The sequence below is a fragment of the Onychostruthus taczanowskii genome, unplaced genomic scaffold, assembly GCF_017590055.1.
Source record: "Onychostruthus taczanowskii isolate IOZ18803 unplaced genomic scaffold, ASM1759005v1 scaffold1, whole genome shotgun sequence".
Classification (NCBI taxonomy): Eukaryota; Metazoa; Chordata; class Aves; order Passeriformes; family Passeridae; genus Onychostruthus; species Onychostruthus taczanowskii.
In genome coordinates, this window is record NW_024496525.1 from 23,290,220 (window position 1) to 23,303,413 (window position 13,194).

Here is a 13,194-nt window from a genome sequence, read left to right on the forward strand (position 1 = left end):
TGCAGTATCAACCTTCCTCTTATGAATTGGGAAGAAAAGTTGAATGATCTCCCTGCATCCCTTACACAGATCATAAACAAAAGCAATGATGCTGTTTGTCTCAAAATCTATAGAATACCCACCTACAAAACAGAAGTGGGAGCTCTGTCACCCTTTTGTCTCAGCAGTCTAGTAAGGCACATCCTAAAAATGTACAGTCTATCTATCAAGGAGATGGGCTGAATGATCAACAGGGCATTCTCAGCCTCCTCCTTCTGGTACAGGCTTGTCCTGTGCACCGAGCATGTTTCGTATAATGCTGGCAAAACAATTTATTTAGGACAAGGTATCAGCTGGGCTGCAAGAAAAAAAATTAAGCTGGAACATTAAACAGCAATCTTAGACTGAACAGGAAATAGGCAGCTTATGCCAGAGACTTTGTGGATCCCAGTGAAGCTTTACAGATCTCTGCACTGAGCCATTTGTGTGCACCTCCGTTCAGCACAAAACCTGCCTGATCTCTTGCCAGTGAACACTACCATTTATTGCTCCCACTACAAGAGCAATCACATCAGAAGGGAATATGGACATCCTTAACAGGATTTGCTGCTAGCCATTGCCAGCTGCTCTTTCAAATGACTCTGTTAACACTATGTAATCCAGCCAAGAGGCTAGAGTCACTTCTGTGTGATCTCAGATTGGCCAATGTACACAAAACTTCCCAAAAACTTGGAAGGGGGGTGGCAGCAACAGAGAAATATTTGCCTTCTATTTTCCATAAAGCTCTGCTGCTATGCTCACAGGGAAGGAATCTTCTGCAACCAGGAGAGGGACTGAGTCACACACCACAGACATGCCTTTCAGCTGCATAACCTGTTTCATGTTTTCTAGCCTTTTCTGATTCTGCTGCTTTTGGGAAACAGCAGTGCCTAAAATTAGCTAAACATTTGCTTTTTAGCAACAATGAAGTCTTATATTCTCTATAGACATTTTAACTGAATCATTGTCCATGGAAAACAGTAAGGAAGATGGCTGTATTTTCCAGCAGTAACTGAACAAAGGAAGCCAAGTTAAATCCAGACTGTTCTTTGCTTTTTCCCTGTACTATTTGAGAACATGTGTGCAGTTTGGGTTTGTTTTTTTTTTTTTTTTTGTTGGTGATGCTGGTTTGGTTTTTTTAATAGTCATTTTGTTGTTACCACCTCTGTTTTAGACCATGAAGGATTCCCAGACCATGGCTGCATAACATTAGAATAATATTACACGCTAGGTTCAGTTTCCTCTTACATAGCCTCAAGTTAATTCTGTACTGAGACACCCCCTACAACAGTAATATCTTTGAAATGCCTCTGTGAGCACAGTAAAACCAAAGATTACTGTTCTCCTGCACTAAGTGAAGTCAAACTCAGTCAGGTACACTTGATACCAACAGAAAAGGCATTTTAAAGAATTTAAAAGTCAGCACTCCAACAAATACTTTTAGAATACTTTCATCTCTGCTTTCCAGAGACATGTGTAGGTTTAGCCTGGGGTACACAAAAGTAAGAGTCAGGTTTAACGCACTCATTGCAAGTTACCAGGAGCCCCTGACAAAACTGGTGTTGGGCTGTGTGTCTGTTTCTAACCTTATCCAAACATAATTCCTTGAGGGGAAAAACAGAGTTTCACAGTTGTTTGTCTTAGCCACTATGAAAACCGCAGAGAAGTATCTTGGCACAGAGCAAAAGCTTGGCAACACTGCTGCAGCACACATTTTCCTCTGCTCAATTACTAGTGGGCCTTTTGGGCTTTTTTTAGAACACAAATTCTAGAAACACAACCCTTATTGTTTCAGTGACACTTGGGCATAAATGGAAGGAGCACAGCAAGAGGAATTTGCTCATGCTGACTTTTCAGTGCACACTACTCTGAATTCTAAAAAAGCTACCTGATGATTCCACTACCAGCCTAGGAAGTCTTCAAAACTGGAGGGTTTTTACAACCTGCCTGTCTGCCACTCCCAGCATGTGCTAGACTTGTATGAATGTAGTACCTACAAAGGGCTTAAAAACAAACAAAAACAAAACAAAAGCACAAATGAGAAAAAAAAATAAAAACCCAAACCAACAAAAAACCCACACACAAAAAAAAAAAAAAAAAAAAAAGACAAAAACATCAAAGAGAGGATAATAAAGTCTCCAAGCACTGTCCCTCTTTGCCCATACTGCTGAAATAAGACAGCCATAATTATGATGGTTAAATTCATAATACCCACTCCCCTCCAGAAAATGGACTCTGGACAAAAACTTCAGGTAAACCAATGAAAATTTATTAAGTGAAAACAAACAACCTGCTGCTATGATGCAGTAAAACTGACTCTATGAGGCAAAAGCAAACCACTACCACTCCAAATCAAATCTGGAAGTAGAAATTTAGTTTTGATAGAGAGATACAAGGAGGCAGCTGCAAAAGGAGCCTAAAGAGTCTCCTGTAATTTTAAAGCAAACGAGTCCTTGTGTTTTGTATGAGTTTAAAAATCTCAAGAACTGCTCAAGTCTAACCTCAAAGATGGTAGCAGAGAAGGGACAGAATTGATTTTGATGCAGTGTTTGTGTAGGTGGTAGCACATAGCTGGTTACTGGAAGGCAACAATTCCAGGGTAAGAAATTACGGGCACAATGGACAGGGAAACATAACTAGCTCTATGGAATTTCTCCCTTCCTTGCAAAATCAAACCCTAAAGTTTAGCTTAAAAAAATAAAAATACTGTGTTTGAAGATAGATTCAAAAGGATAGTCAAAATAAAGAAGCCTTTAAACCATAGAAGTACATCCTTACAACACTGTCTGTTTCCAAAGCTACAAACTGACTTTCAGCTAAATCTCACATGACCTTAGTACTCAGCAGTTTTGCATCACTGGTCCTCAAATACAATTTAATTCCCTTCAATAAATTAAAAAAGAATCCAAATCAGAAAACCAGAAAGAAGCAAAATGTATATTGACTGCTATAAGAAAATCATTTTATCAATAGCACAAGTACTAATGCGAATGGATTTTGTGATATTTTTAATATGGACTGGTTGGCTATATTCTTCCAATCCAATTAAGTTAATATCAAGCATATTTATCAGAAAACACAATGGAAAAATTGTCAGCTTTCTTGCTGGAGAAAAACAAGACCCATTTTACAGAAGCATTCTGCACAAATAAAGCGTTTTTAAGTGTTTTATTTGTCCATTTGGAGTGATTAGCATTTATAATCAACAACATAAATCCACCCCTCAGTGAAAAACCCGACAGCTTGTTATTGCCAAACATATTACAGTCTACTGAAGGGTGAAGAATTACAGACATATAAAGACGAATAACATTATGTCACCATTAAATCACTTACTCTGTTCATAACACTTTAATCCTCCAACATTGTAAATTAATATTAGGGAAAAAAAAAATCAACATTTCCAGTGATAAAATACATAGTGTTCAGTACACAATAACAGTACAGTTTATTACACTAGTGCATGAGAAAATTAAAAAAATGGACAGCTCCTGTGGAATAACTGCATCATTGCTGATCTCTCTGCTTGTAGCCACAGAAGCTACCAGGAAGTCTCCAAGAAGCATCCAACTACAGAAATCCATCACAGCTAAAATAAATTTATTCTGAGATTATTATAGTCATATTACTTGAATATGAGGATCTAAAATTAGATTCTTTCACATGTGGAGTGACCAGTGACATTCCTTAGGAAATCAAGCAAGTAATGAACAGATCTGCATCCATACTTGAAAATTACATGGAAAATTGCCTTTCATTTTTCACCCACTTAAGTAAACAGTTACTTAACATTTGGTAGTCTTCTTTTTTAAAGAAGAACTCTTTTTTTAAAAAAGAACTCTTTTTTAAAGAGTTTTAAAGTTTAGTGGTTTAAATAATTTTTCAAGGTTACTGGCATGTATGAAATTTCCAAGCATGAATAAGTAGTATCAATACAACAGCTAAAAGACACAACATTTTTACTTACTAGAGATGGAATTTTAAGAAGCCTTCTCCAAAAATGAAAATGGAAGATCAACATTATAAACATTTTCCAGGAATGATCTCTATGACATTAATTTTATATTAGATGGCAACTTCAAAGACTCAAGTTAATTATTGGAATCAGCCTTCAAAATAAAGGGAACAGAAGAATAATCTCTATAAATCAAAGTACACTGCAAATCTTTTTCTCCAGATGTTGCCTGCTACAAACGGCCTCATACAGCTAATAGAGCTCTGTCAAGTATGTGGAACAACTTGCTAGTCAATTAAACAGGATGTGAATGTGAAAAGTAGATGGACACAGCAATCACATTTCATTAAGGGAATGGACATCATCTTCCTTCAAACTGACCAACAACAAACAAGAAAAATTCTGGAGCAAATTGAACTGCAAACGCTTGTGAGGAAAAACCCATTCAGTACCTCATGTTCTCAATTAATTGCTTTTTTAATAACACAGTAACTTGGAGAAAAAATAAAATGAAGCAACAGCTAAACAGAATCCTTCCATTCCCAAAGATCTGAATTATCCTCTGAATTTCATCCCATGATACCTAGGAAAAGTTTAAAAACAAATACTCTTCTGTCATTACCACTGCTTGGTACACTAAACAATTCCCTCTGTGTCCACCAACTGTTACTTACCTTGTGATCAGATTGCAAACTCTTAAAGACAAAGACTGCATTTTTTTTTTAAATTTCTTTTATACCAGGAAGTGATAGTATCCATATCTCCTCTGTGCCACAGTAATATAATAAACTAAATATAATTGTTAGGCTTTAATTATTTCCTATTCAAAGCTCTAAATCCATCAAAAGAGAGAGATGTTTGCCCAAGTTTCTAGGAACAAAAGGCCAGTTTCCACATGTGACCTGACATGGAAATATCCATGATGCAATGTTTTTACTCTTTGTACTACGCAAAAAACCCCACAATATTATCATCAACAAACTGTAAGTTATGGTATCTTTTCAGCCATTTCAACCCTTTCAGTGGAAAGAGGAGGTAGATTAGAAATAAGCCACATGCTGCACTCCCTGATCAGTCATAAGGCACATTTCCATTCCACTGAAAATAGGATATATTTTAGGGCTGGCAACAAAAGTTGAAAGATATAATCAAATGCATTTGGAGAACTGCAAAGTCTAGTCACAGACTGTAGCAAAAAAACAGACAAAACATCTTTTTTTTACTATAGGAAATCTAGCTACTTTATCCAAATGAAATTTGAGAATGATAGACCTACAAAAGTATGGGGCCCACTGGCTCATAAGGCTTACTGGCATTTAATTTTTTCTTTCACAGTGAAAGCAATGGACGTAATAGAGGAAGTGTTAAAAAATGCAGCTTAGGATGACTCTGTCTTCTGTTAACTTCTAAAGTTATTTTAGAAGTAAGCTGGTAAGTTAAGATGTTGTTATTAAAAGATATTTCAATCCAAGAATTTGTTTTCATCATTACCTTGAACTAAAATTTACCCCCAAAAACTGAAGGGCAAAAACCCACAGCAATAGGGGATAAAACTACAATCATGTCGATATCTACTCAAGTAAACCTTTAACAAATACCACGGACCGAATCCAGACTCTTTGCCAAGAGATCAATCACAGTGTAGCACTCAGCTCTCCTCCAGTTTGACTTGGCTCTCGTTCAAAGTAACGAGAACCAGGTTCCCCAAATGCCAAAGCCACCTCAGCAAGCTTCAACGTGAAAGTTGTCAAACTGTGCAAACTCAAAGGAGCGAGTTCCGAGGGCAGCCCAGCCGTTCCCCGGGTTGGAAACGGTGACATTCTCCCAGAGTGGATAACCATTCAACAGTCCTGAGGCCGAGTTGCCCTGAAAAAGAAAGGAAAATGTTAGCTTTGTAAAATCCAGGGTCTGTGTAGACACTGAGCCTGCTCACATGGGAGACAAGACAAAGCAGAAGGATGTCTAGTCCACTTTCAACTACATTTCACACATTTTTTCATGCAGAGATGCATCTAAATATTGCACAGAACCTTCTGCTGTCTATCAGCTCTGTGGAACAGATCTAATGCCTTTACAGTGAACACATTAAGGCTCCTCTTCTCCTACTCACAGCTTTGTTAACTCAGTGTAGAATCTGAAGGGTAAACTGGTTTTCGTCTTCCTTGATTCAGACTCTTTCAAAACAGCCCAACCTTTTTAAGGTGATATGATACACTTGGCACTGCTTCTGCAGAATGAGGCAGAAGTCAAAAGTAAAGAAAGATGTAATTTAGTAATTAAGCTGAAATAAAGAGCAGAACTTTTAAGTGTCACTGAAGCCACTTCAAGATGTTGAAATTCAAAGCAGTTTCAAGAAAAATTACAATTTATCTTTTGTGTGTTCCACTTAACAGTATTTAGAAAAAAGTACTTCAGCTTACTTGTATTTCTTAATCTGAAAGACACAGGTAAAAGCAAGGAATGTCTTTCAAGGAGTCAGCATAAGAATTATTTAAAGATGGCTCTGTACTTTGATCATTACACCAAAGACATGCTAGGTACAAAATACTTTAACAATGCAGATGGAAGTTTGAAGCATTGCAATTTTAAAATTACCAACACTGTTTGTAGTTTTAAGTGATTAATAACCAAATTCACATGCCTTGGCCCATTTTACAGATGGCAAACACTGTCATAAATGTAAGTGTACCAAAGCCAAAACTAAACCACATTCATTTCAGTGAATGCCTTAGGTGCAAATGTCCCTTTGTATCCAAATGTGACACTACAAGAGACAAAACAGCTTCTAATACTCAGTGACATTCTAGCATGAGGGACTCAGTGCATAATTTTAAGAGTCACCTTCAGTAGTAAAAATTCCCAGCCAGGATTCCCCACATTTCAAGCCAGCTGGAGTTGCAAAGGTTACATTAGACAAAGGGATAAGGCACTCAGAAGAGGAACTTAAAGCCTTTTAGGTGCTTGCACAATGACACACCCGTCAAAGCACACAGGGATATTTAAAGTACAGTTTGGGGCTGCTTTCCTCCCCAAGCCACTATGGTTAAAAAAGGTGAAGTGGGAAGGAAGTAAGGAAAAAAATGCAGACAGGCTCCTCATTAACTGCAGCCCATTTATACAATAACACAATGCCTGTGCTCTTCCAACACAGTAGAGAAAGAACTCAGCTCATCCGAGTTTCCAGTCCTTTACTAGCTCCACATACAAGGCCTTAGCCTGCAAAGGGAATTGGTGGGAGACAGATTTGTAACACAGCGTACCTTAGTATTTTACTGATCATCTTAAGAACAGGAAGCCAGGCCATCACCTTTCCAGCAGATAAAGAGACTTGCCTCTCTGACCCTTCTACCTCCAGCTTTCAATACAGCTTTCCAGTTATTTTCCATACCTTCTACAGATTCTCAGGATCTCTTTTACAATACAGGCAGCAGAACTTGGTATGGCATTTTAATATTGGTTCAATGTAACAGGCATTGTTTCTGGTTTTGATAGGGCAAACTAATGCAAGCACACCATCAATAGTATAGCACAGCTTTGTCTAAACCATTTAGGACTGGAAGTTTCATAACTGGTTTTCTAGCTTTTTGCCTGCGTCCTTACCTGAATGTTGAGAGTAAGTGTGTGCCATGCATTATCCCGGACACCAGCAAGTCCTTTCATTAATATTTCTTTTCCAGCTGCAAAACAAGCTTAAGTTAGCAAAGTGTTACTTCAGCTCTTTGCTGAAACTGATAAATACCAAGCCAGTGAAAGGATAATAATATCTATTTTTCAGAAGTGTTCAGGATTGACATTTTAACAATTTCAGTTGCAGCATGGAAGGCTTAATACACAAACCTGGACTCTGTACTACCAGTACATTCTCCTGTTTAGCCAGAACTGCTTTCTCACTGAAATCCTCAATGCTCTCAGCAATTTGTCATGAGATGAGGATTCACTCTATGGAGAGTACACGTTCACAAAGTGTGACAGTAGCTATTGCTCTGCTCATTCTATAGATCTTCTTGTTTATTAATTGTTTGTAACTATTTTAAAATCACAGGATTTCAGCTGCCACACTATGATGTTGTTTAGTTCTACCCAAAATTTAAGCTAAGCAAAAATAGGGTGTGATTGACACCTGGAGGGAAAACAAAGACCTGAAAAAAATTAAGTGCTACAAGTCTTCATTTATTCAGTAGACAGTTTTTACAGCAAGATAATTTAACATTCAGGCTCCCTTCTAGAAAAATATAAAGATGACTGAAAATAGCTGTACAGAAAAAATTATCATATTGTGTAACAAGAATCTCAGCCTGAAATAATGAGGTTGTTGATCAAAATCCACTCATTTCATTTAGGAAAAATTACTTCTGATAGCCTGAGAAACTAATCAGGTAATGTTGCCAGGTCTTACTACAAATAAATATTGAGTCGATCCTAAACACAAGTATGTATTTCCATACAGATGACACTTAAGTTTTTATGGAATTACACATTGCAAAGTTTCCCTAGAGAACACTGATGTGTTAAGAGAAGCTATGTAAAACCTTTGTTATGCTACCTGTCTATGGTAGAAGTGGAAAGGAATACAGACACACACACACACACACACAATATATCTTATCAGATATATTCTAGATCTAGAAGCTACATTTGACTCATCAGAAACTATTGAAAATTTTAATATATACTCCTAAAGTGATAGGAAATGCCTTTAAACAACTAAAGAGGCCAGTACCTGTCAAGTGCTCTAGAGATGAACACACAGGAATGTTAGAATCACAAGTAGAACATGTCCTCACTCCACTGAGCTACACTAACAGGAGGATGAATAATTTGAGGAAACAGGAGGCCACTTATGATCATCACTTAAGCCAGATGGAAGTACAGTGACTTGAACTGCTCTCTAAGAAAAGCCATTTCATGTCAATCGGGATTTTTTTTTCATGTGTAGTTTAAGAATACAGATCAAATCTTTCTGTAATTAATACTGTATCAGAGTATTTATAAAAAGCAAAATAGTTCATATTTGCTAGTGTAAAACAGACTTTGTAAGTGGAAAAACAAAAACTCCAGAAAGCTGAGCCTGAGAAATAGGCCAGCCAGTAGCCTTCAGATGCTTTCTCCGCATATGAAAAGTGGCCATCATTAGAACCAACAGGTTAAATTTATAGTAATGACAAATGAAGTATAAAATCTGAATGTTACCTATTTTCATCAAAGTTATCAAAATGACATGTCAATATGCCAGCATCCCCTTTTGCAAAGAACTGCTTACCTAGGTCACCAGTGACTCTGTAGGTGCCATCTGCAAAAACCCAGAAGAAAACTCCTTTGGAATGTCGCACGTATATCCCACCATTGTCAACTCTTCCTGCAATAAACACGCCTCCATCACGAGGTTTTTCTATGTAGATGTCACAAGTGACTGTCACGTTTACCCTGTAAGAGAAGATTCGTGTTTTAACAAGGAAGGAATCCATTTTTTTGAGTAGGCAGTATTAGAAATTATTTGATTTTCTAAGATTATACTCCAGCTCAACAGTAAAGCACTGTGTTATGCATGCAATGAGAGCTGTAAAGAAGAATAAAGCAAAGTAATACCAAAACCATCAAATACCACCCAGAAAATTTACACAACTTCCTCCTCCTCAGAGCTGCACTACGAATTTCTTAACCATAGAAATTCTTTCCTTCTATTAATGGATCTACATCCCACGTCTGAAAGCACTTGCAATACAGATACAGCCACAAGGTCACTTAATTACAAAGTAATAATTATCTATAATTATTTACAGAATGTGAAAAGACTCTGTGTGACAGCAGCTCAGCTGATACCTGAATCAGAGAATATCTATTCTAGCAACTTGTCTTCTCACCTCTAACATAGTAGCAAGAACAACCTGGGTTTTCATTCTAATGTAATGCTCGAGAATCTTGAATATATAGTCATTACACAAAAAAGATTACTTTCTTGCCTCCCCATTTATCAAAAAAGAGACCCCCACATTTCCCTTACGCCATTATAAAGAGACTCAAAGCAATACAGCAATAATTACACAGTAATACTTTCAGAATATATCCAGATTCAATAAAACCATCAGAGAAAAACACTAACAAACTCAGGATAAGCGAGCAAAAAGCTTTCACATGCACAAGTTTAAAATCCAAACTAAAACCAACTAAAAAATCCTGAAATTGAATCATGATAAATATCCATTGACAACTGAAGTAAAGTATCATCTTACAGAGAAATTTAATGCAAGATTGGCTCTGAATTTCAATAGAAGGTGTCCATTGTTGAAAATATCTGCCAGGGACAAGCTGACTCTCTTAAACTGAGGATGAAGCAAACAAACTTGAGGGCCTGAAATTGAGGACTAGCATTATAAAAAGTTAGAGACCAGTAAAACCTGAATAGTCAACTGAATATTCAGGAAGCAAGCTTGGTTTTGAAAGCAAGATGAAGGCACAGAAAGAAACTGAATGAAAACAAAATAATAGAAGTTTTTAGGAATCTCAGTACAGTAATTTAAAAGTATGTCCTATGTAACTGTTCTAGGAATCCCTGAGTATAATTTACTCAATGAGGGAAAGCTGATAGGGAGACATATATAGGGAGTTATAGGGAGAATATAAAACTTTTCTTAACAGAGGGCTGCAAAAGAAAACATCAGATAACTGAAGAACAGCTTCCAAGTACAAGAGGGTGGTATTCTTCCAGGCTTTGGATTAAAGTGGTCCAATCACATATCCAGACCTGAAATTAGAAGTGTGAGGCAAGTTCTGAAAAAGCATTTGCCAGATCAATGATCCAATTAAAGTGAAAAAAACCCTGACAAAATAGCTATTTTAAAGAATGTATCAAAAGAATTTAGATTAGGCCTCTAAGCAGAAAAGAAAGTTTTTAGCATTAAGTTTATTATTACTATTAAAATTATAATTAGTTAACAGGCTCTTTCCCAAATGCTTATTAATTTTAAATTAACATTATTCTAAAATATGCTTCTTGATTCTGAATTGCCATCATTGTAACTCCTAGCAATTTTTTAGCTCCTAGAAAGAATTACAATTGTAACCACACATTAATTAAGCAGTAAACTGCAGTTACTTTCACCCAGAAATAAAAGTGGTTGAAGTAGGATTGGCATCAAATCCACACAGTTCTAGGAACTGCTCAGAAGATGGCAGTCTCCAACAAATACAATTGAAGTATAAATGAAATAGTCTGAGAGTTATGAGACTGATCAAACTCCTAACAAATAACTCAAAATACTGTAATTCAAAATTAATCATTTTCTTGGTCCAACTTAGGGTAAAAGAAACTCAGGGCACACATTGGTGTTTCTAGTATGCCAACTCAGATCCATTAGTGTAAAAAATTAGCTTGAACAAATATGCCTAGAAGGACATAAGCAAAAAAAAAGCCATTCTAAGACAGTGTAGCATTAGGCTAAACAATCATGAAATGTGGTGGACTCCCCATTCTTTAAGAGTCATTTAGACAGACACAGTTGACCTTTGGCCCTGAGAAGGGCTCAATGACTTTTAGAAGTGCCTGAATCATCATTCCTACAGGTCTACAGAGAATCTGAAGGCAAAAGCAAAAGCCCTCTGTCCAAGAGAAATGAGGCTTGAGACAAATTAACTGATCATTACTCACACTAGTGAGGAGGACATTTCCCCAAATGTCACTACAAAAGAGTATTTACATACCACTTAAAATTTCCTATGACACTGATGGTCTGGTCTGCATCAGAAACCCAAGTGATGGGCCGCTGAACCACCACCTGGCGGAGTGTGAACACATGATCTCCTGGGTCAGAAGCATTTACAAAGTATTCAAATACACCTGTCTGATCTGCAAAATTTGGGGCTTCACTGAAAGGTGGATTACCTGTTCAGAAAATAAAATACACATCAACTCTAAAACATTATTTTTCTTCGGTGTACTTCTTTTCAGAAATTTCCCCTGAAAATTTTCTCCAGATTTTTGACTTGCTATATCAAAGCAGTCCCCAAAATGGAAGTTTTTTAAGCGGACACCAGTTTTGCAAACACATGAACACCAGGTAAGACATGAAATTAAATAAATGTCATTGAAAGCATAAGGTGTGCACTCATACAGGTGTAATTTGTTGGAAAAACAGGTATAAATAAACAAAAGCAAAATAGATCTTCAGGCTACGTCATGTAGATGACTCAAATAAGATAACTTACTGCCCTCCTACATTACAAATATATCTGTGTGAATGAAGTTTTGGGATAAGAGAATTCTGGCTTACGTATGTTGAAATCATCACTGTAAATGGAAGGAAAGGGCTGAGGAGGAGGCGGCTCTGGGTAACCACATTTCCATCCTGTCTTGAGTGTGGTTAAAGTGTAGACTTCATCCACATTTAGGTCTAAAGAAAATCTTCCCTTCCATACCTGAAATTGAAGAATGCTCAAGCTGCAAAATTTAACAACTAAATGACAAAACACCCAAGCTCCTGAAGTAAAGAAGATCCTCTGAAGTCCTGATTTCAGGCAAAAATCCCATCTTCTTGCCTCAGCATTTAAATATCTCTGGGCTATTTTTAAAACTCCTTTTCCCCAAACTCGTTTTTACCTCCAAGTACGTTTGTACACAGCCAGGGTACAACAGTCAAACAACAGTGTAGTGTAGTCAAACAACCTTAAAGCACACCCTAAATATGCAGCTTAAGCATGAAAGTTGAGAAGTTTCACCAAAGAGGGAAGACACACCTGAAACTGCAGAGAGACTGATAATTAAAACTGATCAACTTACCTGCAAAGGATTGAGTTGCTGGAAAAGACTGGAGTTTCCAAATTCAAAATCAAGTCTAGAATGCCACACTTGAAGGGTTTCTACCATATACTACAATGGAACACACCATACAATTTAAAACACAACAACAGCAAAATAAGCAACCTTGAATACTCAATTCAAGAAATACCAGTCCTCTAAGGGTGTCTAATTTTTGTTACTTTAAAGCTGTTGATCACATTAGAGGCCACAACTTTATTCATCTAATCATTACACATGCCTTACATTTTTATAGATTATACATCAGTAAGGCAATGCCCTAACAGGCCCTAATGTTTCTTATAAAGACAGAAAGCACTGCAAACACAGACACAATCTTTAGCTTCTCTGTCATCAACAATACACCTTGGATACAAGCTCTCTTCCAAGAAGTAACCAGACTGAAATAATATCCCACTAGTTTCACTTT

At 36.9% G+C, this 13,194-nt stretch overlaps 1 protein-coding gene across 1 annotated transcript in view; it reads right to left on the reverse strand.

Moving 5' to 3' along the window:
- Positions 1-3,170: 3,170 nt before the first annotated feature.
- The window catches only part of GALC (galactosylceramidase), a 31,575-nt gene continuing 21,551 nt past the window's right edge, over positions 3,171-13,194 (reverse strand). Inside the window, 6 exon segments of the mRNA XM_041401122.1 lie at positions 3,171-5,839; positions 7,574-7,650; positions 9,234-9,397; positions 11,672-11,852; positions 12,241-12,385; positions 12,747-12,836. Of these exon segments, the coding sequence (XP_041257056.1) occupies positions 5,696-5,839; positions 7,574-7,650; positions 9,234-9,397; positions 11,672-11,852; positions 12,241-12,385; positions 12,747-12,836 (801 nt within the window). The 3' untranslated portion in view covers positions 3,171-5,695.